At 39.1% G+C, this 26,117-nt stretch overlaps 1 protein-coding gene across 1 annotated transcript; it reads left to right on the top strand.

Moving 5' to 3' along the window:
* On the top strand, positions 2,949–26,117 carry LOC102185171 (olfactory receptor 7A17-like). Its single transcript, XM_018051694.1, has 5 exons — positions 2,949–2,959; positions 11,358–12,267; positions 25,177–25,677; positions 25,798–25,887; positions 25,989–26,117. Exons 1-5 carry the CDS (start codon positions 2,949–2,951, stop codon positions 26,115–26,117), a joined length of 1,641 nt encoding a protein of 546 aa, XP_017907183.1.

The raw sequence follows: 26,117 nt of genomic DNA, 5'->3' as shown, positions 1-26,117 counted from the left end.
AAGAATTTTTCACAGTTTGTTGTGATCTACACAGTCAAAGGCTTTGGGGTAATCAATAAAGCAGAAGGAGATGTTTTTCTGGTATTCTCTTGCTTTTTCAATGATCCAACAGATGTTGGCAATTTGACCCCTGGTTCCTCTGCCTTTTCTAAATCCATGTTGCACATGCGGAAGTTCATAGTTCACGTCCTATTGAAGCCTGGCTGGGAGAATTTTGAGCAATACTTTGCTAGCAGGTGAAATGAGTGCAATTGTGTGGTATTTTGAACATTCTGACATTGCCTTTCTTTGGGATTGGAATGAATACTTGAAAACTGATTCCAAATAGCATATGATATAGTAAAATCTAATTCTTTGCTTGAAAGAAGTAAACCAGAAATACAAAAGAAAAGGATTTGAACAGGCAGTTTTCCGTAGAGAAAGTAGCTGTCTAATTGATCTACAAATATAGTCAGTCCTACAGGAAATGGAATAATTGCAAAGTAAGCTCATTAGCACACTCCTTTTCATAGCATAAATATATTTTTATTTGAGTACTAAAAGAGGAAAGATGCTGTGAACTATTTGTCTCATGAACTGCTCTCATGAAAAATTATCAGCATTCCTTGGTCTGGATATTTGTCATCACAGTCAAATATGCTCTGTATTTTCAAAAGTGTCCTTATATCACTATACATGCCTCCATTTTAAATACCCTACTTCTTTATTTCAGTTAATCACATAGGTCCGTGGAATTAGCTTCTATTTTTAATGGAAGCAATTTTACCTCCTATTCTCTTTTTTTAAATTATTTATTTATTTATTTTTTAATTTTACTTTACAATACTGTATTGGTTTTGCCACACATTGACATGAATCCACCACGGGTGTACATGAGTTCCCAATCCTGAACCTCCCTTCCACCTCTCTCCCCATATCATCTCTCTGGGTCATCCCAGTGCACCAGCCCCAAGCATCCTGTATCCTGTATCAAACCTAGGCTGGCCCTATTCTCTTTTTTAAATCAAACTTCCATTTTCATCATTTAATGGTCAACTTTGTCCTTTACATTACTGAGCTCAATATTCACTTATATCTTTGCCATCATCATTTAATAAATACTCAAGTGAACAAACTAATGCAGTGATCTTAGCTCCAGGCTAGTCTGGATTGGCTGTCATGTGAACTCAGATAAATGTTTGTGATGGCCACTCCCTTTTGCTTTCTCCTGCAGTATTTACTGGGTTCTTGGTGAAGTCTCTGAGCGCGAGGCCTCCACAATGATGTCCAAATTTGCCTTGGATGGTTGATGATAGAGATAGAAGCTCTACTCACAGAAAAGACAGCAGAGTGTTGTCAAACATTTGTCCTGCACTGAGTTATGAATAACCACATACTGTTCAGCCCAAGGTTGTACATGTTGAGGGGCACAGCAGAAGAAACATTTATGTCCCTCTTGTTACCACCACCTTTAATAATTGATTTCCCTGAGAGTCACTGGTCTGGACAGAAAAAAAATATTCTGCTCATTCTCCCTATCTAGGACACAATGTTGTGAGCCTGATAGATTCAGTGTTTATTAGTCATTTTCTATGATCTCTACTGCCTTTCAAAGTTATAAGCCTTAAGATCTCAGCACCTGAGTTCAAGTTTTCCCCAGGGTCTAAGATTGAGGATACCCTTTTGATTAGGTCCCTAATCAAAACATTGCCTTTGGTGGATCACAGTCCATGATATCTCTAGTAAAAACTAATTCTTGTCTTCAAGAAATGTTAACTTTGCTGGGTTTTTAATCTAAATTCTTGGGTTGTACATGGCTTGGATTCATGACAATTCTACCAAAACAACTAGAGATTTCAACTATTACTAGCTAATAGCTATCCGTCCCTCATCTGAAAATGCTTTTTAATTAGAAAAGTTATGTTTAGATCTTAGCACCTTATAGGTTCCTCACATTATGTATAAAAATGAGGTTTTAAAACCCCGTTGTAAGTACTGAAACCATAAAACTCTTAGAAGAGAATGTAGGCAGAATACCCTTTGACATAAACATGGTAATATTTTTTAGAACTCTGCTGTAAAGGAAAACATGATGATGATGAAAGTTGCTCAGTTGTGTCCGACTCTTTGCAACCCCACGGACTATATAGTCCATGGAATTCTCCAAGCCAGGATACTGGAGTGGATAGCCTTTCCCTTCTCCAGGGGATCTTCCCAACCCAAGGATTGAACTCAGGTCTCCCACATTGCAAGTGGATTCTTTACCAGCTGAGCCATAAGGGAAGCCCAAGAATACTGGAGTGGGTAGCCTATCCCTTCACCAGCGGATCTTCCCGACCCAAGAATCGAACTGGGGACTCCTGTAGATTGTTTACCAACTGAGCTATGAGAGAAGCCTAAAGAAATAGATGTAAAATATAAACAAATGGGACCTACTTAAATTCAAAAACAGTTACATAGAAAATGAAACCATCTACCAAGCAAAAAGATAAGCTACAGAATAGGAGTACATAGTTACAAAAACAACTGACAAGGAGTTAATATCCAAAATACATAATCAGTTGATACAACTCAATATCATATAAATGAAAAAGAAAAAAAAGAACAATGAAACATGAGCAGAACAACTGAACAATATTTTTTCAAAAGAAGACTCATGGCAGATCAACATTATTAATTTTTAGGGAAATGCAAATCAGAAGAGAAGAGCATTGAAATACATATGTTACCATATGTAAAATAGGTAGCCAGTGGGAGTTTGCTGGATGACTCAGGGAACTCAAAGCTGGTGCTCTGTGACAACCTAGAATGGTAAGAGGGGAAGGAAGTGGGGAAGGAGGGTATAAGAGGGAGGGGACATATATATACCTATGGTTATTTCATGTTGTTGTATGACAAAAGCTATCACAATATTGTAAAGTAATTATCTTACAAATAAAAATAAAATTAAAAAAAAATCATTGGGATTGATGGGAAAGAAGTCCTGTGTAAAAAGAACAACAATCAAAAAATGAACACAGAAACTAAAAAATAAAAACCACAATGAGATTCTACCTTACATCTGTCAGATTGTCTATTATCAATACATAAGAACCAACAACGCTGGTGAAAACATGGAGAAAACAGAACCCTCTTACACTGTTAGTGGGAGTTTAAATTGGTGTAACCACTATGGAGAACAGTATGGAGGTTCCTCAAAAATTTTAGAACTAACATATGATCCAGGAATTTCATTCCTGAGTATTTATCCAGGTAAAAGGTGCAGGTGTGCTCAGTTGTGTCCGACTCTTTGCAGCCTCACAGACTGTAGCCCGCCAGGCTCCCCTATCCATGGGATTTTCCAGGCAAGAATAACTGCCATTTCCTTCTCTAGGGGAGATTCCTGATCCAGGGATCGAGCCCCCATCTCCTGTGTCTCCTGCATTGCCAGGCAGACTATTTACCACTGAGCCACCAGGGAAGGCTCTTCTCCAAGTAAATGGAAATACTAATTAATATGCATCACTATGATCATGGGTGCATATTTATGATAGTCAAGAGAAAGACATAGCCTAAGTACTCATCAACAGAAGAATGGATAAAGGCAATGTGGGTAAAGGATATTATATAATGGATACAGGATAAAGGATACATATGTGTGCATATATAAACCCCGACATGCAGTGCAATACTACTTTAGGTAAAAAAGAGTGAAACTTTAGCATTTGCAACAATATGGAAAGATCTTGAGAGTATTATGCTAAGTGAAAGAAATGACAGCAGAAGACAAATACTATATAATTTCCCATACATGTGGAATATAAAAACATCACAAACAAAACAATTCACAAACAAAACAAAAATTTACGTATTGATAAAAGGAACAGAGTAGTGGTTACTTGAGGGAAAGTGTGATAGATGGAGGACAAAATGAATAAAGAAGGCGAATAATATTAACAGATGAAAACAAAAAAAATTGTTGGTGCTGAGCATACCACTGTGTACAGAGAATTCAAAATCTAATGTAGCAATATTAAACAGTTATAATACTATAAGCTAATATCACCATAATAAAATGAAATATTGAAATTACGGGGAGGGATGAGGGAGGGAGTTCAGGATGGGAACACGTGTATACCTGTGGCAGATTCACCCAATAAAATATTGTAAAGTAACTAACCTCCAATTAAAATAGATAAATTTATATAAAAAAAGAATAATAAAAAATAGTTGGATGGTATCACCGACTCGATGGGCATGAGTTTGAGTAAGCCTTGGGAGTTCCTAATGCACAGGGATGCCCAGCGTGCTGTAGTCCATGGGGCTGCAAAGAGTCAAACATGACTGAGAGACTGAACTGAATTGAAAAAAATGAGAATGTTCGTGTGGATGTGCAGAAAAGTGAACTCTTGCTCACTATTGGTGCTAATGTAATTTATGGTACAGCCACTATGCAAAAAAAAAGTAGAAAAGTCACTTAAAAATGAAAAAAAATTGAAAGTGTTAGTTGTCTAGTCCTGTCTGACTCTTTGTGACACCAAGGACTATAGTCTGCCAGGCTCCTCTGTCCATGGAATTCTCCAGGTAAGAATACTGGAGTAGGTTGCCATTCACTTCTCCAGGGGATCTTTCCAACCCAGGGATCGAACCGACCTCTCCTGCATTGCAGGCAGGTTCTTTTCCATATGAGTCACCAGGAAAGCCCTAAAACTGGGATAGTATCTAGCACTTCCACGCCTGGGCATATATCCAAAGAATTAAATTCATTCTTTTGAAGAGATATGTACAACATATTCATTGCAACATTGCTCACTATCTGCAAGACAAGAATACAACCAAAGTGTCCACTGGTCTGTGAGTGGATTTTTTAAAAAATGTTTACTGTATGTATATTATAATATCTTTGGCAGTAATAAAGAATGAAATCCTGCCTCTAGTGATAATATGGTTGAACTTTGAGGACATTATGCTGTGTGAAATAATTTAGTCAGCGAAAAACAAATACTGTGTTGTTTTACATATATGTGGAATTTAACAAGTCCAGCATTATAGAAATAAAGAATACAATGCTGGTTTCCAGAACCTGGGGAGTGGGGAAGTTTGGGAGATGTTGGTCAAAGAGTCCAAAGTTCCAGTTATAAGATGAATAAATTTTGAAGATCTAAGAGTCAGCCTGGTGGCAGTAGTTAATTGCCATTCAAGTATATCCTTGAACTGTGCTAAGAGAGTAAATTTTAACTGTTCTCACCCAAGAAAAAATAACTTCCTGAGGCAATAAAGGTATTAATTAACTTTATTGAGTAATTGTTTGGGAATATATCAATATAACAGATCATTATACTGTATACCTTAAACTTGCACAATATGATAGTTGAACTACTTGTCAATACAGCTGGAAAAATAAAATAAAATGTAGTTTGTACAAGTGAAATAACCATATACAAACCAAGTACATTCTGCCTGATTCTATTCGTACGTATCAAGGAAGTGCAAAATAGTCTTTCTTTGTTTTAAATGTAATTGTGAAAAATGTAATCTCCCCAAGCCTAAATATCATTATTTCTGAATGTTTCATAGGATAATAAATGGCACTACTAATGAATGTGTGAGCTTCCCTGATAGCTCAGTTGGTCAAGAATCTGCCTGAAATGGAGGAGACCCCGGTTCAATTCCTGAGTTGGGTAGATCCCCTGGAGAAGGGAAAGGCTACCCATTCTAGTATTCTTGCCTGGAGAATCCCATGGACAGAGGAGCCTATAGCCTATGGGGTGGAAATAGTCAGACATGACTGAGCAAGCACACATGCAATTGATTATGGACTAATCAAGAAAGAAGCCTCAAGCCTAGACTCTGGAGAAAACGTGAACTGAGGGATGGGATTTGGTGCTGGGATTGTAAGGTTTATTCCTTTGGAGGACAGATGAGATCCTGAAGGAGTGATAAACACTGATTTGTCTGGCTTGTTACATTGTCTCGTAGACAAAGAGAATAAACAGGAAAATCTTCCTGTCTACTCCTATGGGTAATGAATCATTTAGAGGTGGTGATAACAAGGGGAATGTGCTAATGAGCAGATACAGGGAGCAGTAAATATATCCTCGGCTGCATCCTTCAGCCTGGGCAACCTTGGACTAGCCAGGATATGGTTGTTGCTTTTGGAGTCATAACTTCTGCTGGCAAACCAATGCTTGACTCCGTCCCACGGTAACATCTAGAAACACCCCTTCTTTCTCCATCATCAACCATAAGAGGATTTTGACATCTATACTGAGACCTTCATCTCAGAGACTCCACCCAGGTGAGTTCAATAGTCCAGTAAATACTGCAAGAGGAAGTGAATGGGAATGCAAGGCAAGAACCTTTACCTGAGTTTACCTGAGAGGCAGTACAGTCTAATCCAGAGCTAAGATCACTGGGGTTGTTTTTGTGCTTAACAACTTAATACATTAATTGATGCAGCCAGAAGTAAAAGGAAACATTAAACTCTACAATGCAAGGGTCATTGCAACTCTTTGGGCTATAGCCCGCCAGACTCCTCAGTCCATGGAATTCTCTAGGCAAGAATACTGAAAGAAGTGGGTTGCCATTTTCTTCTTCAGGGGATCTTCCTGACCCAGGGACATAACTCTTGTCTCCTGTCTCTCCTAAATTGGGAGGCAAATTCTTTACTATCTGAGACACCTGGTAAGCACCAATAGTGAACATGGAAATTCAGTTAGAAGAGGAAATGGGAGGTGTAAACTATTCCAGTAAAAGTAGAACTTAAGTCCAAGGATGTTTGCAATTAATTGAAAGAGAAGATCAGGGTGTTGTGTAGGCATGTACAGTGATGTAAGTACAGTGTTGTTGTTTTTTTTTTTAAGATCCTATCCAAGGAATGCAGGCAAACATTACCTTAAAATAGCTTTTGTGACACAAGCATTTCACAATATCTCTAGTTAATATTCAAATAAAAAAATGTTGTGATTCAAATGTAACCCAGAGAGACGTTATGGGGAGGGAGGTGGGTGGGGAATTCATGTTTGGGAACGCATGTACACCCGTGGTTGATTCATGTCAATGTATGGCAAAACCAATACAGTATTGTAAATTAAAATAAAGGAAAAAAAATGTTGTGAGAAAATGGGAATGTTAATGGATTAGTTTGCAATCATTTCTCTACCTGTAAGACTGAATATATTTGTAGAATACTTTGCTAGTTACATTCTCTATTTGACTGTTTTTCTACTTGCTTAAGTCCTTTGCTTTTATAGCAAATTCAAATTTTTTTCTATTTCTTTTTTTGTTTGTATCCTCAAAGGATTGGAATTTTTAATCGATTTTTTTCTTTACCATTTAGTTATTTTGTGTGTGTGTGTGTGTGTGTGTGTGTGTGTGTGTGTGTGTGTGTGTATCAATTCAGTTTAGTCGCTCAGTTCTGTCTGACTCTTTGTGACCCTGTAGACTGCAGCCCTCAGGCTTCCCTCTCTATCACCAACTCCCGGAGCTCACTCAAACTCATGTCCATCGAGTTGGTGATGCCATTCAACCGTCTCATCCTCTGTCATCCCCTTCTCCTCCTGCCTTCAATCTTTCCCTCCATCAGGGTCTTTTCCAATGGGTCAGTTCTTTGCATCAGGTGGCCAAAGTATTGGAGCTTCAGCTTCGGCATCAGTCCTTCCAAAGAATATTCAGGACTGATCTCCTTTAGGATGGACTGGTTTGTTCTCTTTGCAGGTCAAGGGACTCTCAAGATTATTCTCCAACACCACAGTCCAAAAGCATCAATATGTATGTATATAAGTAGGTGCAAAATTGAACCCATGTCTCTTGAGTCTCCTACATTGGCAAGCAAATTCTTTACCACTGAGACATCTAGGAAACCCCTCTTTTGCATACTTGGTGTTATTAAATCACTCTTTGCATATATCCAACTACTTTTCATATCTACTGTTCCTCTCTGTTCCTTTCCTTCTATGGTGATTAGATCTATTTCTAAAAGTTGCACCAAAATAACTATTTGTTAAGGCAATCATCTTTACATTAGACGAAAATCACCTTTGTCTTCCATATGTGTATTTGAATCCTTTGTCTCTGTGTAATGGAGCTTCCCAGGTGGCTCAGCCAGTAAAAAATCTGCCTGCAATGCAGGAGACCTGGGTTTGTTTCCTGGGTGGAGAAGATCCTCTGGAGAGGGGAACGGCAACCCACTCCAGTATTCTTGCCTGGAGAATTCCATGAACAGAGGAACATGGTGAGTTACAGTCTGTGGGATCTCAAAGAGTCGGCTTTGAGAGAGACTAAGCTGCTGAGAGACTAAGCACACGTGCACACACAAACACAGGTCTTTGTGTAAGAGGGAATGATAATTTATTTAGATACTACTTCCTCTCAATATTTTAAAGATTTTCTCTCATTTAATTTTATTCCCAAGATTTTGGTAATCTACAAGTGAAGTAGTGGCTTTTGCAGGCCAAAATCTCGGCTTTTTTGCCCACCAAAGCTGAATAAAATATACGGAGATGGAATTTGAGGAAATAGAAACGTGGCTTTAATTCTCAGCTGGCAGAGGGGGGAACACAGCAGGCTAATGCCTCAAGAACTGTGCCTCTCTCTATGAGGAGTCTAGGTGATGTAGGAAATAGAATGGCCCCAGGTTAGATGTTTACAACCAGCCTCCTGTTTACATGTCCTGAGACAACAGATAGGTGACCTCCAATTGAGGAATTTACAATCAGCCTCCTGTTTGCCTTCCAAAATGGAAGTAACAACAGAAACAGCGTAAATGAACAGTCTTTATCTCTTGTAAACATCTCAGGGAAATAATCATGGCAAGGACAAAGGAAGGCAAAACTCTGAGTAAAGGATTAAGGGATTTCTGTTCCTCCCTCTTTTGGGGACAAGGGAGACACTACACATGCTCAGAAGGGCTCCTTGTGGGTCAAAACTCAAGGGATAATGCCAGACCATAATGAGTCTTGCTCCTCCCAGAAGCCTTAACTTCGAAATCTATCTTGGCTGCGGGGTGTGTGAGCCTGCACCCCAGGGGAGGGACCCAGGGTAGGTCAGGTGTGGAAAAAGAAAGCAGGCAATTGGTCTGAAGGAAAATGAAGATCCAGGAGAACTGGCCTATATAAGTGACTAACCCTCTCACCGGGGGGGAATGCCCACACTCTTTCTCTCTGGGTGTGCATCTCCGCCTTGTTTCTACCTCCACTAAACAAACCATTACTCTGTGTGCTTTCCCACTTGTTCCGTGTCTCTAATAATAAACTTTGTACCTGCATTTGTGGTTTCTGCCTCTGTGATAAACACACTTTTCAGTGGGAGCAAAAATCCATAGGAAAGCAACTTCTAACCTATAGCCCTTGCTGGTTTGTTGGTGAGAAATGAAAATGTCTCCTGCCACATCAATAAACAAGACATGTCACAACCATCAGTGATTTCTGGCCTCCAAATGTGAATGTGAGCTCCCCAAGCTATGATCCAGCAGATGCTGCCACCTGCAAGTTGATTGTTGAGGAGCTGGGGGAATGCAAGAAGCAAGGGGAACACGGAAACAGGGTTGGCCCCAGATAGCTGAGATGCATATGAAAGGAATGGATTCAGTGAGCCCAGAGGCTTGCAGCTTCCCATACATAGAATGGTAAATTCCTTGACTTGATACCTGATCTTTGATGTTTAGACTGCCTGCTCCCTTTGATGCAAACTTGTATATAGCCTGACATCCCCTCCTGCCTCGTTGGAGCAGTTTTCTCAGAGCTACTGAGATTCTGTCTTCCTGGCTCTGAGTCCTTAACATTCCCACCAAATGAAATAACTCACTACTTTCAGGCTGTGATTATATTTTTTAGTGGATAGTAGCTAGGATTTCTGGTTCTCATCTAGGCTACCCAGGTTCAATTCCTGGGCAGGGAATCTAGATCTTGCTTCATGCCACCGCTCACTGCTCCCTCACTGAGATCATTGAGGCTTATGTAAGATGAAGTCTCACAGTCAGGGGTTGGTGATGAGGAACAAATGTGCAAGGATTTTGCCTTCTTTCTCTTGTATTGTTTCAGAAACAGTCATAGGCTGGCATCAGTAATCTTGTAATCGAGTCTGGCACTCAGGGGACTCTGTGACCTTCTTTCTGATATGTAAAAAGAACTAAAAGGGGGAGAGCGCTGTAAAGGTATGCACCAGGTAAAGGATGTATTTAGCATAGAGTCAAAGGATAATCAGGGTTAGAGTTAGGGTTAGACAGGGAAGCCTGAGGTGCTGCTGTCCAAGTGTTGGCATGAGTATGACATGACCTAGCGAGTGAACAACAACAATAGCGAAAAAGGATAATAGGTGCAAAATGAAGCTCCTGCAGACTTTGGGGGCAGAAAAGCAAACTCAGTTAAAGACTACAGATTAGGAACAGTTGAAGTGAAAACTAGGAATGTTCAGGCCTGCTCAGTGTTATCTGTGTCTTCTTCATTCTCGGGAAAGGGACAGGAAAAACTCACTCCTCTTTTTTTCCCATTTCACTGCAACATGACCCACACTGATATTAAATTATAACTAAAATATATATGTGTATATATATACACACATATATGTATAAATATATAGAGGTTGGTTTTGGATGTCTATCAGTTTTGTTTCATATAGTCTTTTAAAATTGAATTTCATAAGTGCTGAAAGTACATAACGTTGATACGGGGACTCTGTGTCTTGAAGTTTCAGCAGTAGCAGGAAGGCCATCTCATTTTTCTACATCTTCTGACGCCATCTCTCCTCTCTCACCCACCTGCTCATGTCCCTCATTAGAATGGTTTCCTTTTCTGGACTGGACCATCTTACACGAGCACTTTCCAGGCCCTTGCACTGGCTCTTCCCTTGTGAGGCACACACTTTCCCAGTTATGCTGACGTGACTGGCTCTCTCCTCCTTGAAATCTGTTCAAACATCACCTTGTTCGAAGTTTCTTCCTGAATATGTATTTAAAAATGGCATCTTTCTTTGACTCTCTCTATTACATCTGCTTTATCTTCGTAGCATCAGTAACCATTGGACACACTTCATATTGTTTTTTATTTGCTTCTCTTCTCCATAACTGGATTTTGGAATTTTTGTTTTTCAGAACGCTGCATTTATTGGATGTACAGTGCCTGGTATTTGTCTCAATTCAAGACAAATTCCTCAAATATGTGAAAGAATTTCTCATTAAAAACTTGAATACATGATGTCTTGAGGAAAAACTTGCTAATTAGAGATGGCACAGGGAAATCCCTAAAAAAGATTCAAATCCGTGAACAAAATACTGAAATTAACTTCTTCATGGCTAAAGATATATGGTCTCATTTTAAAAATGGGAATAATGCCAGTTTGTATGAAAACAGTCATGGTATTTACCACTTTCCTGGTAATCATACCCACCGTGTAACAGTAAGGAACCAAACAAGAAGTTCAGAATTTCTTCTTATGGGATTTTCAGAGTCATCTGAACTGCAGCCCCTCATATTTGGGCTTTTTCTCTCCATGTACCTGATCACTATGTTTGGAAACCTGCTCATCATCCTGGCCGTCAGCTCAGATCCCCATCTCCACACCCCCATGTACTTCTTCCTCTCCAACCTGTCCTTTGTAGACATCTGTTTCACCTCCACCACCATCCCAAAGATGCTAAAGAACATTTGGGCACAGAGTAAAGTTATAACCTATGAAGGCTGCATTATCCAGATGCAGTTTTTTGCACTCTTTATAGGATTGGACGTCTTCCTCCTGACTGTGATGGCCTATGACCGCTTTGTGGCCATCTGCCACCCCCTGCACTACACAGTCATCATGAACCCCCGGATCTGTGGACTGATGGTGCTGGTGTCCTGGATCATCAGTGTCCTGAATTCCTTGTTAGAAAGCTTAATGATGTTGAGACTGTCCTTCTGTACTGTCTTAGAAATTCCCCATTTTTTCTGTGAACTCAATCAGATGATCCAACTTGCCTGTTCTGACACCTTTCTCAATAATTTGGAGATGTATTTTAAAGCTGTGTTCCTGGCTGGTGGTTCCCTTATATGTATCGTTTACTCTTACTCTAAGATAGTTTCCTCCATACATAGAATCTCATCTGCTCAGGGGAAGTATAAAGCATTTTCCAGCTGTGCATCACATCTTTTAGTTGTCTCGATATTTTATTGTACAGGCTTAGGTGTTTACCTTAGCTTGGCTGGTACTCACAGCTCACACTCAAGTGCCACAGCCTCGGTGATGTACACTGTGGTCACACCCATGCTGAACCCCTTCATCTACAGTCTGAGGAATAAAGACTTAAAGAAGGGTCTGAAAAAACTCTTTGGAAAGGTAATTTTAAAAGGTCCTATTGTCATAGATCTTAAGAAGTACTGGTAGTAGCAGAGCTCAAATATTGGGCCCAGTGTTGCCATTGTTTGGTCAGATTGTGGAAATAGAAGATGCCTCCTCTATTTTTCTTGAAAATTTTATTTTGATTTCAACTTTATACAATTTATGTAACTCACTTTTATGCTTTGTGATGTCTGATATCCTATATTTCTCCCTGTTAAGTTTCCTATTCTCCCATATTTCCAGTTTTGGATATAAAACATTGGAAATTCCCATTTATATCAAGGGACTACATGATCTCTTAAGAATAATTTCTCCTCCGATGAAATAATAAGGCTAGAGTGAGCATTGTTTTGTTTTGCTTGACTAAGAGAAGAGTTATGAATTATTCAACCCCTACGGGGGAAGATCCCTACTTTTGGCATTCACAACTATTAATAAGTTTATAAAAGAGGAAAACTGAGAATGTAGTTTCAATGTTTCTCAACATCATTCTGTGCATATCCCTTTCTTAGTTACTCTTCTTGATAATACAAACTTTAAATTACTGGTTGTTATCACTGGTCATAGGATATTTTGCTACTCATTAGGATCTTGCCCTGATATAAGCTGGTGTCCACTGTGTCTTCCATCATTACTGGCAAATACTGATAATATATTACATGTTACCAAGTGAAATCTACACTGAAAGACAAATTTGAAAAAATAGACTGATATAATATGACCTTAGACTTCACTTTATGTAAGACAAACCAAAATATGAAATCATGCATTTATTACTATGCAAAATAGATATTTTTCAGGTGATTCATAGATTCATTAAAATATGGACTATGAGTATCTGTTTGAAAGGTACATTCTTTAAGTTGAAGGACTGGTGGGATATATATATATATTTTTAAATTATTTTTTATTCCTGATTAGAAATCTCTAGTGCTTTCAGTAATTATTATTCTTTCCATTTCTCTTAATAACCTATCTCCATCTATTCATAATTCTGTCAGACCTCTATGGGGGCAGAGAATGAACAGTATCAATAATGTCCATTAAGTATTATCCTCATTATTAAAGGATGACACATAGAAAACTCAGATTCTCTTCAGGTATGTGATTGTACAAATATCCATGTCCTTCCAACCTCTCCATGGGGCATCAAAGGGACCTCACTGGAGTCCCTTTTTCATAGAGCTATATGAAACAAACTTGAACAACTGAGTGATTATGAATGTTATCTTCAACTATCAGAACAAGGTCCTGAATACATAGAATCAGTTTATTATTAATGCTCTCAGTTTCATCCAGTTTGATTATTTCATTAGTTAGTTATTGCTGCATACAAACTTGCCTAAAGTAAAATTGTTTAATGTAGTATCTCTCTTTTCAAATGAGATGGAACAGTGTGAAGTTGTTCTGATCTCTGCAGGGCTTCTCATGAGTCTGTAGTTGGCCATGAATCTCTACCTTGTATTTCAAAGGCTCATCCACGATGTTGTGTGTGGTTGTACTGCTCTTCTGACTTGAAGAATTTGGCACTGAACGACTCATATGTGGAGGTTAAGCTTCTAATCTGCAAGGGGAAATAAATTTATTAAGTGTGAATTACCTTAATTTTACTATCTTTATACACACATATGAGACCTTAATTTCTGCCTGTTAGAAAAGATATCTCCCATCCCAGTCAGCTGTGACTCAGCTATATTTGCTCCAGATTCTACCTTGGCATGGACATTACATTTTTAAAATTCTAATAAATTTGTTAAAGCAAATATACAAGCAGCAAACTGTACTCATTTAAAGTGTACCAGTTGAAGAATTTAGAAAGTCATTTAACAGTTTAGAGTATGTACTGCCTGCTTCCATTTTTATACAACTTGAGAAGGTGTATGATAATTTTACTGTTTTGTTATGTATTTTTTAGAAATGCAATTCCCCAGCCCCCCTTTCCTTACTTCCAAAGGTAATATGAAAAAATTCAGCATAATTTGTGAAGAAGGATGCTGTGAGAAAATCTGAAACTGTAAAAGTGCTTGTGTAGTCAAAAGAACACATTCAAAATTATGAAGTATGTACATGTGTATGTTATTTATGTATTTATTCTCTCAAGCACGCTTGTTAGGAATAATTAATTAGTTTAGAAATATCACTAGAGGGTTAAAGATAGAGAGGGGATTTTAAGGGAGTTTTGGAAATATTGTAAGATAATGACCACTCAAGAAAAGATTTTAATAACCAAGCAACAATATCCATATGTAGTTAAAGAATAAGACAATGGGTTTAGGATCTACATATTGTTACAGAAAGTCAAGAAGATAATGGTCCTTTAAGAGGAGCATTTCTGCATAAGCCAAGACAGGAGTATAGGTGGAAAGGGAAAGAAATAAGGTAAAAGGAGACATTATAATGAAACGAAATTAATAACCATATTTTAGTATATGTCATCACTCTTTTGCTAATATATTATTTCAACAGCACCTGGACAGTACTGGTTAGACCATATAGGGTCAAATGAGGCAGGACATAGATAGGCTTTAGGTTAAATATTTAGAGCTGGCCTCCTGTTTGCATTTCCTGAGACAAGAGATAGGTGGGCTCCAGTTTAAGGCTTTTACAATCAGCCTCTTGTTTGACCTCTGAAACGGAAGTAACAACAGAAACAAGGTAAATAGGGTAAATAGCCAGTCTTCACCTCTTGTAAACACCTTAATGTATAGACATGGCAAGGACAAAGCAAAGGATTAAGGGATCTCCACTCTCCCCTCCCCCTCTCCTCACCCCCGCTTTTAGGAGAAGGGAGACCCTGCACATGCTCAGAAAGTTTATTTGGGGGTCAAAACTCAGGGGATAACACCAGGCCATTAAGAGTCTTACTCCTCCCAGAAGCCTTCACTTTGAGATCCATCTTGGCTGAGGGATGTGGGTACACCCAAGGGAGAGTCCCAGGGTAGGTCAGGTATGGAAAAAGAAGCCAAATAATTGGCTGAAGGTAAACGATGACCAGAAAGAACTGACCCATATAAATCACTTAACCGCCACTTTACTGTGCCCCTCCTCACTGGGGGGGCCCCACCCCCTTTTTCTCCAGCTGTGCATCTCTGCCTTGCTTCTGTCTTAATTATAAAAGCATTTTTCTATGTGCTCCTCCACTTGTTGTTGAGCTATGTCTCTAATTATAAACTTGTACCTGCATTTACAGGTGAAGTACTGGAAGTCAGAACTCATTTATTGAGCTGAATACAAGATGTCTAGGAAATCTGGGATCCATGTGGACACCCAGGGAAGAAGGTCTTGCCTTCCTAGATTACTTTCTAGGGGCACCTTCATTCCTTGTCTCATGGTCCTTCCTCATCTTCAAAGCCAGCAGTGGAGCATCCTCAAATCTGACTCCAGTTTTTTTTCCTCTTTCCTCCACATTCAGAAGTCCATTGTAATGACTTTATACAAACCTGGGTAATTCATGGGGCTTCCCAAGTGGCTCAGTGGTAAAGAATCAACCTGCCAATGCAGGAGTTGCAGGTTCAATCCCCATGTCGGGAAGATCCCCTGGTGGAGGAAATGGCAATCCACTCCAGTATTCTTGCCTGGAAAATCCCATGGACAGAGGAGCCCAGTGGGCTACCATCCATTGGGCGGCAAAGTCAGACATGATGGAGCACACACACCTTTCTGCTGGTCAGCAGTTTGGCATGTAACTCCCTTCAGGGTCTCTGTTCAGTCAAAGGCCTATTACAGCTTCTGAAACCTGAACAAGACTACTTCTATTAACTTCTGCAACAATTTGCCTTTATGTATATATATTAAAAGTTCTTAGGATTAAGATGCAGAAATATTTTTGAGACATTTATTCTGCCTATTATTACAAAATATTTTCTTGATGTATGTGATTTGATACAATTCAAGAGCAAACTCTGGCAGATAGTGAAGGACAGGGAATCCTGGCATGCTGCTGCTCATGGGGAGGCAAAGAGTTGGACATGACTTAGGGACGGAATAAACAACAAGAATCCTCATACGAAGAATCAAAAACAGATTTTATTACAACCTCTGCAGGGAGTAAAACCTTTTGCTTTCAAAATTACATACAAAAGTGGATTTTCTCTTGGTACAGAACACCTAAGCTTACCTATGACTTAATCACAGTTATAGCCTTGTTACTAAAAGTGTGACCCACAGACCAGGACCTGCAGCATTACACTTCCTGGTAGCTGTTAGAAATGCCGGGCCCTTGGGCCCACTGAACACTTAGCTGGAATTTATAGTTGAATTAGAATCCTCAGTGACTTGTATGCACAATATACTTGGAGCTGTGTATGTGTGTTCAGTCGCTCAGTTGTGTTCGACTCTTTGAGACTTCATGGACTGTAGCCCTCCAGACTCCTCTGTCCAGATTTCCCAGGCAAGAATTCTAGACTGGGTTACCATTTCCTTCTCCAGAGGATCTTCCTGATTTGGATCGAATCCGCATCCCCTGCATTGATAGACAGATTCTTAACCATTGAGCTGCCAGGGGAGCTAGAAACTTGGAGCAGTGCTGGTTTAAAGTGTGTTTATCACCTTCTAGCTGTTAACAGTTTTGCAGGACAATTATCTGTGTTGAGTCCTGTCCTGGGTATTGTGGGTGTTTAGCAGCATCTGCTTTGACATTGCCACATATCTCCAGGATCAAAACCCAGTTCTCTGACTGGGAACCATGAACCAGAGTTTGAGAACTGGAAACATTCTGATAAAATTCCAGTCAAGATTCCATCCCAAAACAGGTTTGTAATTTTTAGCAGAATGTGAAATTCCTCTGAACCTCATTCCTGAAATGGAGGAGGAGTTACAGTAGTACTACCTCACAGAAGAAACTTCTCTAAAAATTAAATCTGATAATTTCTGTAATCCTTTGAGGTAGGTTATGGTGTTTGGCAGTATCTAAATATATCTCACAACTTATAAACCTTTTTAAATCAAGGGCTAATTGATAGCTCTTAACTTCAGATGTAATATGGAATTCCTAAAGGTTTTAGCAAAAGTGTCAGGAAGCCATGGAGTGCACTGCCCAATGTTTTACCTTAAAGGAACACACTTGTCCCTCTCAGAAAGGGGGAAAAAGCTTTTCTAAGGATTTCATGAGCTATTCCCACCATAGGTCAATGCTTTATTGAACCAAGTGACCTAGTCAAGAGAGTTACCTGAGTCTCATAGGCTGGAGAAAACTTACGCTCAGGATTGGGATAAAGTGCTGGGAGATTTAGGTAGCTGGGGGGCAAGAGAGTTAATAGAGAAATAATACAAATTTAGTTCTTCTGGCTTTATTACCTGGTCTCCTGAGAACAGAGAATCAATAGGGAAAAACATCCTTTCTGTCCAGACCAACTCCATCAGGAATTTCATGTGCTTACAGGTGATTGTATTAATAACAAGAGGGGAGTATACGTAATGAAAACTGTGAATATCTCCTCTGCTGTATCCCTGAACTTGTACAACCTGGGCATGGATGAGACAAGTTGTTGCTTTTAGAGTCCTAAGTCTGGTGAAGGACCAATGTATGGCCCTTTCCTGCTGACTTGTCTGGGGACAGAGCTTCAGTCTCCATCACCAACCATCCAGGAAGGGTTTCAGACTTCCACACGAGGTCCTTCCTTTCAGCGTTCCCATGCAGGTGAGTTCAAAATCCCAAAAGCCACCACAGAAGAACAACAAATAGAATGAAATCCAAGAATGTTTACCGGAGAAAATGTTTACCTCAGTGTATCCCAGAGACCATTGTGGTTGCTTTCTTGCTTGATTAAAATATCAATGTATTTTAATGATGCTAAAAACAGTAGTGACTGTAGAACTCAGGAAGATGATGCTCTGTGATGTCAATTAAATGCTAGGAATGGAAGCCCCATTAGAAAATGGGGGAGAAACAGAAATTCCTTCCAGTAAGAGTAGAACATATGTCCAAATATCTCAATTACCTGGAACAGAGAGATACGGTATTAGTTGGAGAGCTATAAAATGAAGTGAGAGCATTTCTTTTTAACTTTTAAAATGTAGCATATTTCCATAATGTTTCTGTAATGATGAGAACATTTCATATCAAGAAGTGCTTGCAAATATGTCTTTGCAAAAGCAGGTGCTAGAGACATTTTTTGACATTTTTTTCACATTATTTTCTGTGGGAAAAAAAGAAAAAATTAAGATGCGTAAAGGGGGATACAGATGTGCTTACCTTAAAACTATCTCATTATCTGAGAGGATGAATGTGTATGTGGATTTATTAGTCATTTACCTTTTCTATCTCAAATTATCTGTGTGAATTTTTTGCTTTAATATAGGCAGATAGGAGAAATTTTCTGTTGTTACTTCCAAGTTTTCAAACAATGGATTTTTTTTTTCTGTTATTTATTTATTTTTTTACCACCATAGACTGGCTATTTGCTATTTAGCTCTTTTATGTGTGTATAGGAGCTGGACAGGGAAGTCTGGCGTGCTGCAGTCCATGGGGTCGCAAAGAGTCAGACACGACTGAGCGACTGAACAGAACTGAACTGAAGGGGGCTTCCCAGGTGGTGCTAATGGTAAAGAACATGCCTGCCATTGCAGGAGACATAAGAGATGCTGGTTTGATCCCTGGGTTGGGAAGATCCCCTGGAGGAGGGCATGGCAATCCACTCCAGTACTCTTGCCTGGAGAATCCCTTGAACAGAGGAGCCTGGCAGGCTACTGTCCCATGGGGTCACAAAGAGTAGGACACAACTCAAGCGACTTAGCACACGTGCATGCCTGTATATTTGAGAGAAATTGTGAGTGTATATAGTTTTCATGTGACCAATATATCAATCAAGCGTATGCACTCCCTCCATTGCCTTTCCATTTTTTAAATTTTTCTGAAAGAATTGAGTTCTCAGGTTAGAATTCTTCACTTGTAAATTCTTGTTTGAACAAAAATGGCAGTGAAGTAGCAATATCTTTAGTGCTAATAAATCATCCTATTTAATTTCTCCAAGTCTTTATATTGCTGTTTTCCTTTGCTTTCTTTTGTTTTGCTTTCCATTGTTTGTGTGTGTGTATGTGTGTGTGTGTGTGTGTGTGTGTGATTAGATCTGTTTCTGAAAGTTGCATCAAACCTGGCCTTCAAGTGGAAAGCATGCTTCATTACCATTTAATTAAAGGTCACTTGTGTCTTTCTAAAACAAATAGAAATCCACACATATTCATATAAGAGGAAATAACTCAGGTAATGCATTCTCACTGCATTTTAAAATTCATCAGAGCACTGTTTATAATAGCCAGGACATGAAAACAACCTAGATGTCCATCAGCAGATGAATGGATAAGAAAGCTGTGGTACATTTACACAATGGAGTATTACTCAGCCATTAAAAAGAATACATTTGAATCAGTTCTAATGAGATGGATGAAACTGGAGCCGATTATACAGAGTGAAGTAAGCCAGAAAGAAAAACACCAATACAGTATACTAACACATATATATGGAATTTAGAAAGATGGCAATGATGACCCTGTATGTCAGACAGCAAAAGAGACACAGATGTGTAGAGCAGACTTTTGGACTCTGAGGGAGAGGGAGAGGGAGAATGATTTGGGAGAATGACATTGAAACATGTATACTATCATGTAAAAAACGAATCACCAGTCTATGTTCGATGCAGGATACAGGATGCTTGGGGCTGGTGCACAGGGCTGATCCAGAGAGATGATATGGGGTGGGAGGTGGGAGGGGGGTTCATGTTTGGGAACACATGTACACCCGTTGTGGATTCATGTCAATGTATGGCAGAACCAATACAGTATTGTAAAGTAAAATAAAGTAAAAATAAAAATTAAAAAAAAATTCATTCTGTTATTTTCTTTTGCTCCCAAGTCCTGGCAATTTAATTTTGTATTGGTGACCCATGTTGATGTTGTTAAATCATTACTATTTCATATTTCTATATAATTTTCTTTAGATTTTCACCCAGTTTTGTTACATACAGTTGTTTTGAAACACTTGACTTAGACTAATTTCATTCTCACTGACATTTATCACATAAATTCTTAATTTATTGCAAAACTGCTCTTTGTATACTATCTACATATACATGCCAATACACTTTTCTACAAATGCATGAATAGGATCTTTTGCACATCAAAATTGCTCCTCATGTTTTAGTGCAATCATTTCCCCTATCTTTTTTCCTTCTTAATAATTTCTCATAGACTTAACTCCAATTACTATAATGATTTATTATTTATATGACTGTATCATGGGCTTCCCAGGTGGTTCAGTGGGCAAAGAATCTTCCTGTAATGCATGAGCCACAGGAGACACAGGAAATGTGAGTTTGGTCCCTGGGTTGGGCAGATCTCCTGGATGAGGGCATAGAATCCACTCCAGTATTCTTGCCTGGAGAATCCCGTGGACGGAGGAACCTGGTGGGTTACAGTCCACAGGGTCGCAAAGAGTCGGACACAAAGAGAGTGCACACACATATGCATAACCTGTCATCGTGTGCATGTACTACTCTCCTTTTGATGGTCCTTCATATCCTTTAAAATTAAACTGCTAGTATATCAGTGATACAGAAATATAAGATAGTGAAAGTCAAACTCTAGCTGTAACTGTGGTTGTCACACATGGAGGGCTCAGAAGAGGTTAGAAATATTACAAAGCACCCTATAATGCACAGGACAGATCCGTCCACAATGGTCTGGATCAGAGTGTCAATTGCACCAGCGCTGGAGAACCCTGAGTTAAAGCGTATCTGTATTTTGAATGGTTAGAGATGTCTTCATATTTTCCCCTAAAATACTGTCATTTTTGCCAGAAGAGTCAGAGAGCACTCCTTTGCTACTATTCGAAAGTTCTTTGCTCAAGTTTCTCCCAAGATGATGGTATGTAAGAGCTTCTTTGTTGTCTTCTTAAACTATATACTGAGTTAGAGCTAATTTATATATTTAATATATATAAATATATTATACAAAACATATATAATATTATATAATATATATAATCAAAATGGTGACCGAATATATTTGATTTGCCTATTACTGTTATATACTCATATTGTATGCCCATTTTCCTACACTAAACAGACTCTCAAGAAATTTTTACAAATTATTTTTTCAAATGATGTTTTATAATTAGCTTTGCTTTAAATAACAGTGGATACACAGGACATTACAGAAAAATTCAGAAATGTCCCATGAGCTCTTCACTCAGTTTCTCCCAATATCTTAAATACCACAATATCAAAACCAGGAATTGACATTGGTACCATTCACAGATGCTCTCACATCTTAGATATTTCAGATAGTAAAATTTCTCCAGTTTTATGTGTGTGTGTGATTTCTGAGGCATATTTTTGGCCATAACTTTTATTTATATTTAATTGTACATCTTTATTGTCTCACTTCCGAGCGTTTTGCCTTATTTGTGATGCTTTTATACACCCATAGATTTTATATGTAGATTTTAAGATATTAATCTAAAATGTTTTGGTTACTTTTACACAGGGGATATAATTGCTCTAATATTTTATTAATATTAGATGTCAGGGGGGCCAAAACTTCATTTTTTGCTAGATAGCTATGCCAGCTATTACCAACAATTCTATCCTTCCAAACAAATTTAAATAAATGTTCATGTATATTAAATGTTGATATAAATGAGAAATAAGTCCTGATTCATTCAACAAAAATAAATGAGCATTTGCTACTTGACAAACATTCTATAAAGATTACATAGTATATTATTTTACCTATAGGTCATTTTCAGTTTAATTAATTCTTACTGATATCATAAATTATTTCTTGCTCATTTAGTTTTCAATACTTCATTTAATTTCATTTACTAGACTTTTTTTGTGGAGAAGGAAATGGCAACCCACTCCAGTATTCTTGCCTAGAGAGTCCTGTGGATGGAGGAGCCTTGTGGGCTGCCGTCTATGGGTTCGCACAGAGTCAGACACAACTGAAGCGACAGCATGCATGTATGTATTGGAGAAGGAAATGGCAACCCACTTAGTGTTCTTGCCTAGTGAGTCCCAGGGACAGAGGAGCCTGGTGGGCTGCTGTCTCTAGGGTTGCACAGAGTCGGGCATGACGGAAGCGACTTAGCAGCAGCAGCAGACTTGTTTTGTAATTATACTATTTAACTTGGTTTTATTATTTCCTTACTTTTTATTTTTCCCAGTTTACTTTTGTGAAAGTGTTAGTCGTTCAGTTGTGTCTGACTCTTTGTGACCCTATGAACTGTAGCCCACCAGCCTCTTCTGTCCACGGATTTCTCCAAGGAAGATACTAGAGTGGGCTGCCATTTCTTCCTCCAGGGGATCCTCCCAAGCCAGAGATTGAACCTGGGTCTCCCGCACTGCAGGCAGATTGTTTACTGTCTGAGGCATCGCATATATTCACCTACTTGGTTAACAAACAGGTGAAGTCTCTGCCTGGGGCATCTAGAATCATGACTGAGAAGACAGAATACAATGAAAGACATGTATGCATAATGCAATGTCCTCAGATAACTAATATGAAGAAAGTAATTCAGTAACAAGATTGGAATTGTCACAGTGTCTGCAGGTTTATATGTGTGGACTGTGGACTTTGTTGATGCTGGGACAAAGATCAGACTTAGGACAAAGGATATCTTTAGAACTATCAGAAAAACAATCAAAACACAAGAAAAGAAAAGTAAAGATGCCACATATAAAAATGGAAATAGAGACTTGCCACGTATGCAATGTAAATCTGGTTAGTCAAATAAATAGGAAACGGGCACAGGAAAAACAATTTTGCTAGCTGATATGTTAAATGCTCAATATTCAGTTACCTTCATTTTACTCTATAAACATCCTTGCGTAAAGTATTGGTTTATTGGTTTTGGCATTTTATCTCATGGGCTATAACATCTCTAATGTCTCACACCATAAAGATATAGTGATCTTTTCTTTAGAATGAATTATATTTGCTTTTTCATTATTTTCCATGGCCATGGATGAAATATAACAACACATGAAATGTCATCACGACCAAAGAGGCTTTTCCTCACCAAAGTCTCGGGTGAGCTTATGTACCATCTCCCCCTCTCCCCGTATATATAGGGAATATATATAAATTCCTGCTTGCTCATGCTCAGTCATATCCAATTCCTTGCAACCGCATGGACTGTAACCCACCAGGCTCCTCTGTCCATGGGATTTTTCAGGCAAGAATACGAAAGTGGGTGGGCATGCCCTCCTCCAGGGGATCTTCCCAACTCAGGGATGGAAACTGTGTCTCCAGTGACTCTTCCATTGGCAGGTAGATTCTTTACCACTAGCCATCTGGGAATCCATATATATAAAAAATCCAGGTTTTGAAATTTTGAGAAAAGATACAGATATCTAGGTAAATAATACAGAGACATATATGTTCACTGAACGTATCTTTATGTGCCTTTACTACAAGAATAAAATGACTACCAAAACTGAGCACCAAGTTCGCTGGTACCTGAGAAATCTGCTGCTGTGCTCAGTCTTGTCAGATTCATTGGATTTCCCAGGCAAGGAAACGGAAGTGGGTTGCCATTTCCTACTCTAGGGGATCTTTCCAACCCAGGTATTGAACCCATGTCTCTTGCATCACCTGCATTGGAGGCAGATTCTTTATCACTGGGAAGCCACCTGGGAAATGTACAAACTGGAGTTTCTGGATGCCATTTCTACATAATCTGATCTAACCACCTTGAGCACCATCAACCTTAACTTCATCAGAGTAGTCAAGGGTGAAAACAACATGGAAGTAACACAGCCTAGGAAACCAGGGTCTCACTGTAGATCTTTGTTTTCTTGCCTTGTGGAGTGTGAGGAGTCTTCAGAGAAGTGGTACCGAGCTCACATATTCAAGGTGACTCTCATACACAGAGGCCAGAATTCAATCAACAGAAGGGATGCATTTAAACATTTCTGCAACAATTTCATAAAGTGCTAGAAGACCATAGTGGGAGTTTGAAGTTTCAACAGCAGCAGGGAACCCACCTTATTCCTCAGCCTCCTCTGGCACCATCTCTCCTCACTCTCCTTCTTACTCTTACCCCCTATCCCTCATTACTCCTCTCCCACATCGGTGTCTTTTTTAAAAACTAGAACGTCTTAGACAGGTGTCTTCCCCAAGGCCTTTGCACTGGCTACTCTCTTGCAGGTACAACATTCTCCTTGTGCCTGGCATGTTCATGGCTCCTGCTCGCTCTTTCTTGAGGTCTCTGTTCAAATGATAACTATTTTTTGCATGTCTTTCCTTAAATAATAGGAGCCCTTCATAAGTCTTTCCCTTATATGTGCTTTCAAATTTCTACATAGAATATTTCACCATCTCCCAAGTCATATATATCCTAGAGGAGGAAATGGCAACACGCTCCAGTATTCTGGCCTGAGAAATCCCATGGATATATGGATAGAGGAGCCTGGCAAGCTACAGTACATGAGGCTCCAAAGAGTCAGAATTGACCGAGGCCCACCCCCCCAACTGCCGCCTCCTTGCCGCACACACACACATCTCATTATATATTTTCTCCATGGACAGATTTTAAAAGTTTTCATATTTCAGCACCCTATGCACATTGCCTAGACAGCACCTGAGATATAGTTGCACTCAATATATAGTGCCCCAAAAAATGAAGAAATTTCTCATTAAATATGTGGATTACATGACATCTTGGGGAAAATGCTAAAACTGGAACACATTTGCAAGTCAGAAATGACAGAGGGAATTTCCTAAAGAGGATCAAGTTCTTGCAAAATATTGAAATGTATGGCAAAACCAATACAGTATTGTAAAGTAAAATAAAGTAAAAATAAAAATTAAAAAAAAGAAATATAATTAAGCAAAATACAGACAGTATTTTTTCAACACTGTAATGGGCCTTTTTGTAAAAATGAATCATATTGTCATGTTTCTTTACAGTCAACATCAACAAATGGCACCAAGCAACCTAACAAAGGTTTTAGAATTTCTTCTTCAGAGGGATTTTCAGAGGAATCAGCACTGCAGCCCCTCGTATTTGGTCTTTTCCTTTCCATGTACCTGGTCACTGTGTTTGGAAACCTGCTCATCATCCTGGCCATCAGCTCAGACTCCCACCTCCACACCCCCATGTACTTCTTCCTCTCCAACCTGTCCTTTGTAGACATCTGCCTCACCTCCACCACCATCCCGAAGATGCTGCAGAACATATGGAAAGAGAGCAAAGCCATCACCCATGAAGGCTGCATCACCCAGATGCATTTTTTCATACTGTTTGCAGGATTGGATGACTTCCTCCTGACTGTGATGGCCTATGATCGGTTTGTGGCCATCTGCCACCCCCTGCACTACACAGTCATCATGAACCCCCAGCTCTGTGTAATTCTGGTTGTGGTTAGCTGGGTCATTAGTGTCCTGCATTCCTTGATACGGACCTTCATGGTATCAAGGCTCTCTTTTTGTAGAGATGTGTTAATCATCACTATTTCTGTGAACTCAAACAGTTGGTCCAACTTGCCAGTTCTGACAACGTCCTTAATGAAATTGTTATGTATTTTGCAGCTGGGCTACGGGGTGGTGGTCCCTTCCCAGGTATATTTTACTCTTACTGTAAGATTGCTTCCTCCATACGTGGAATTTCATCAGCTCAGGGTAAATATAAAGCATTTTCTACATGTGTGTCTCTCCTCTGTTGTCTCCTTGTTTTAAGGCTCATGCCTAGAAGTGTACCTTAGCTCTGTTGCTACTCACAGTGCATATTCAAGTACAGTCACCTCAGTGATGTACACTGTGGTCACACCCATGCTGAACCCCTTCATCTACAGTCTGAGGAACAAAGACTTAAAGAGGGCTCTGCAAAATTCTTCAGAAAGCAGCTCTAA

Source organism: Capra hircus, chromosome 7 (assembly GCF_001704415.2).
Source record: "Capra hircus breed San Clemente chromosome 7, ASM170441v1, whole genome shotgun sequence".
NCBI classification, from domain to species: domain Eukaryota; kingdom Metazoa; phylum Chordata; class Mammalia; order Artiodactyla; family Bovidae; genus Capra; species Capra hircus.
The sequence above is the reverse complement of the archived record's forward strand: the minus strand, read 5'-3'. Positions and strand labels throughout refer to the sequence as shown.

Coding starts and splice junctions, on each gene's coding strand:
- LOC102185171 (XM_018051694.1), top strand. Junction 12,268..25,176: donor TGAAAAAACTCTTTGGAAAG/GTAATTTTAAAA, acceptor GTTTCTTTACAG/TCAACATCAACAAATGGCAC. Junction 25,678..25,797: donor CCTTGATACGGACCTTCATG/GTATCAAGGCTC, acceptor TGTATTTTGCAG/CTGGGCTACGGGGTGGTGGT.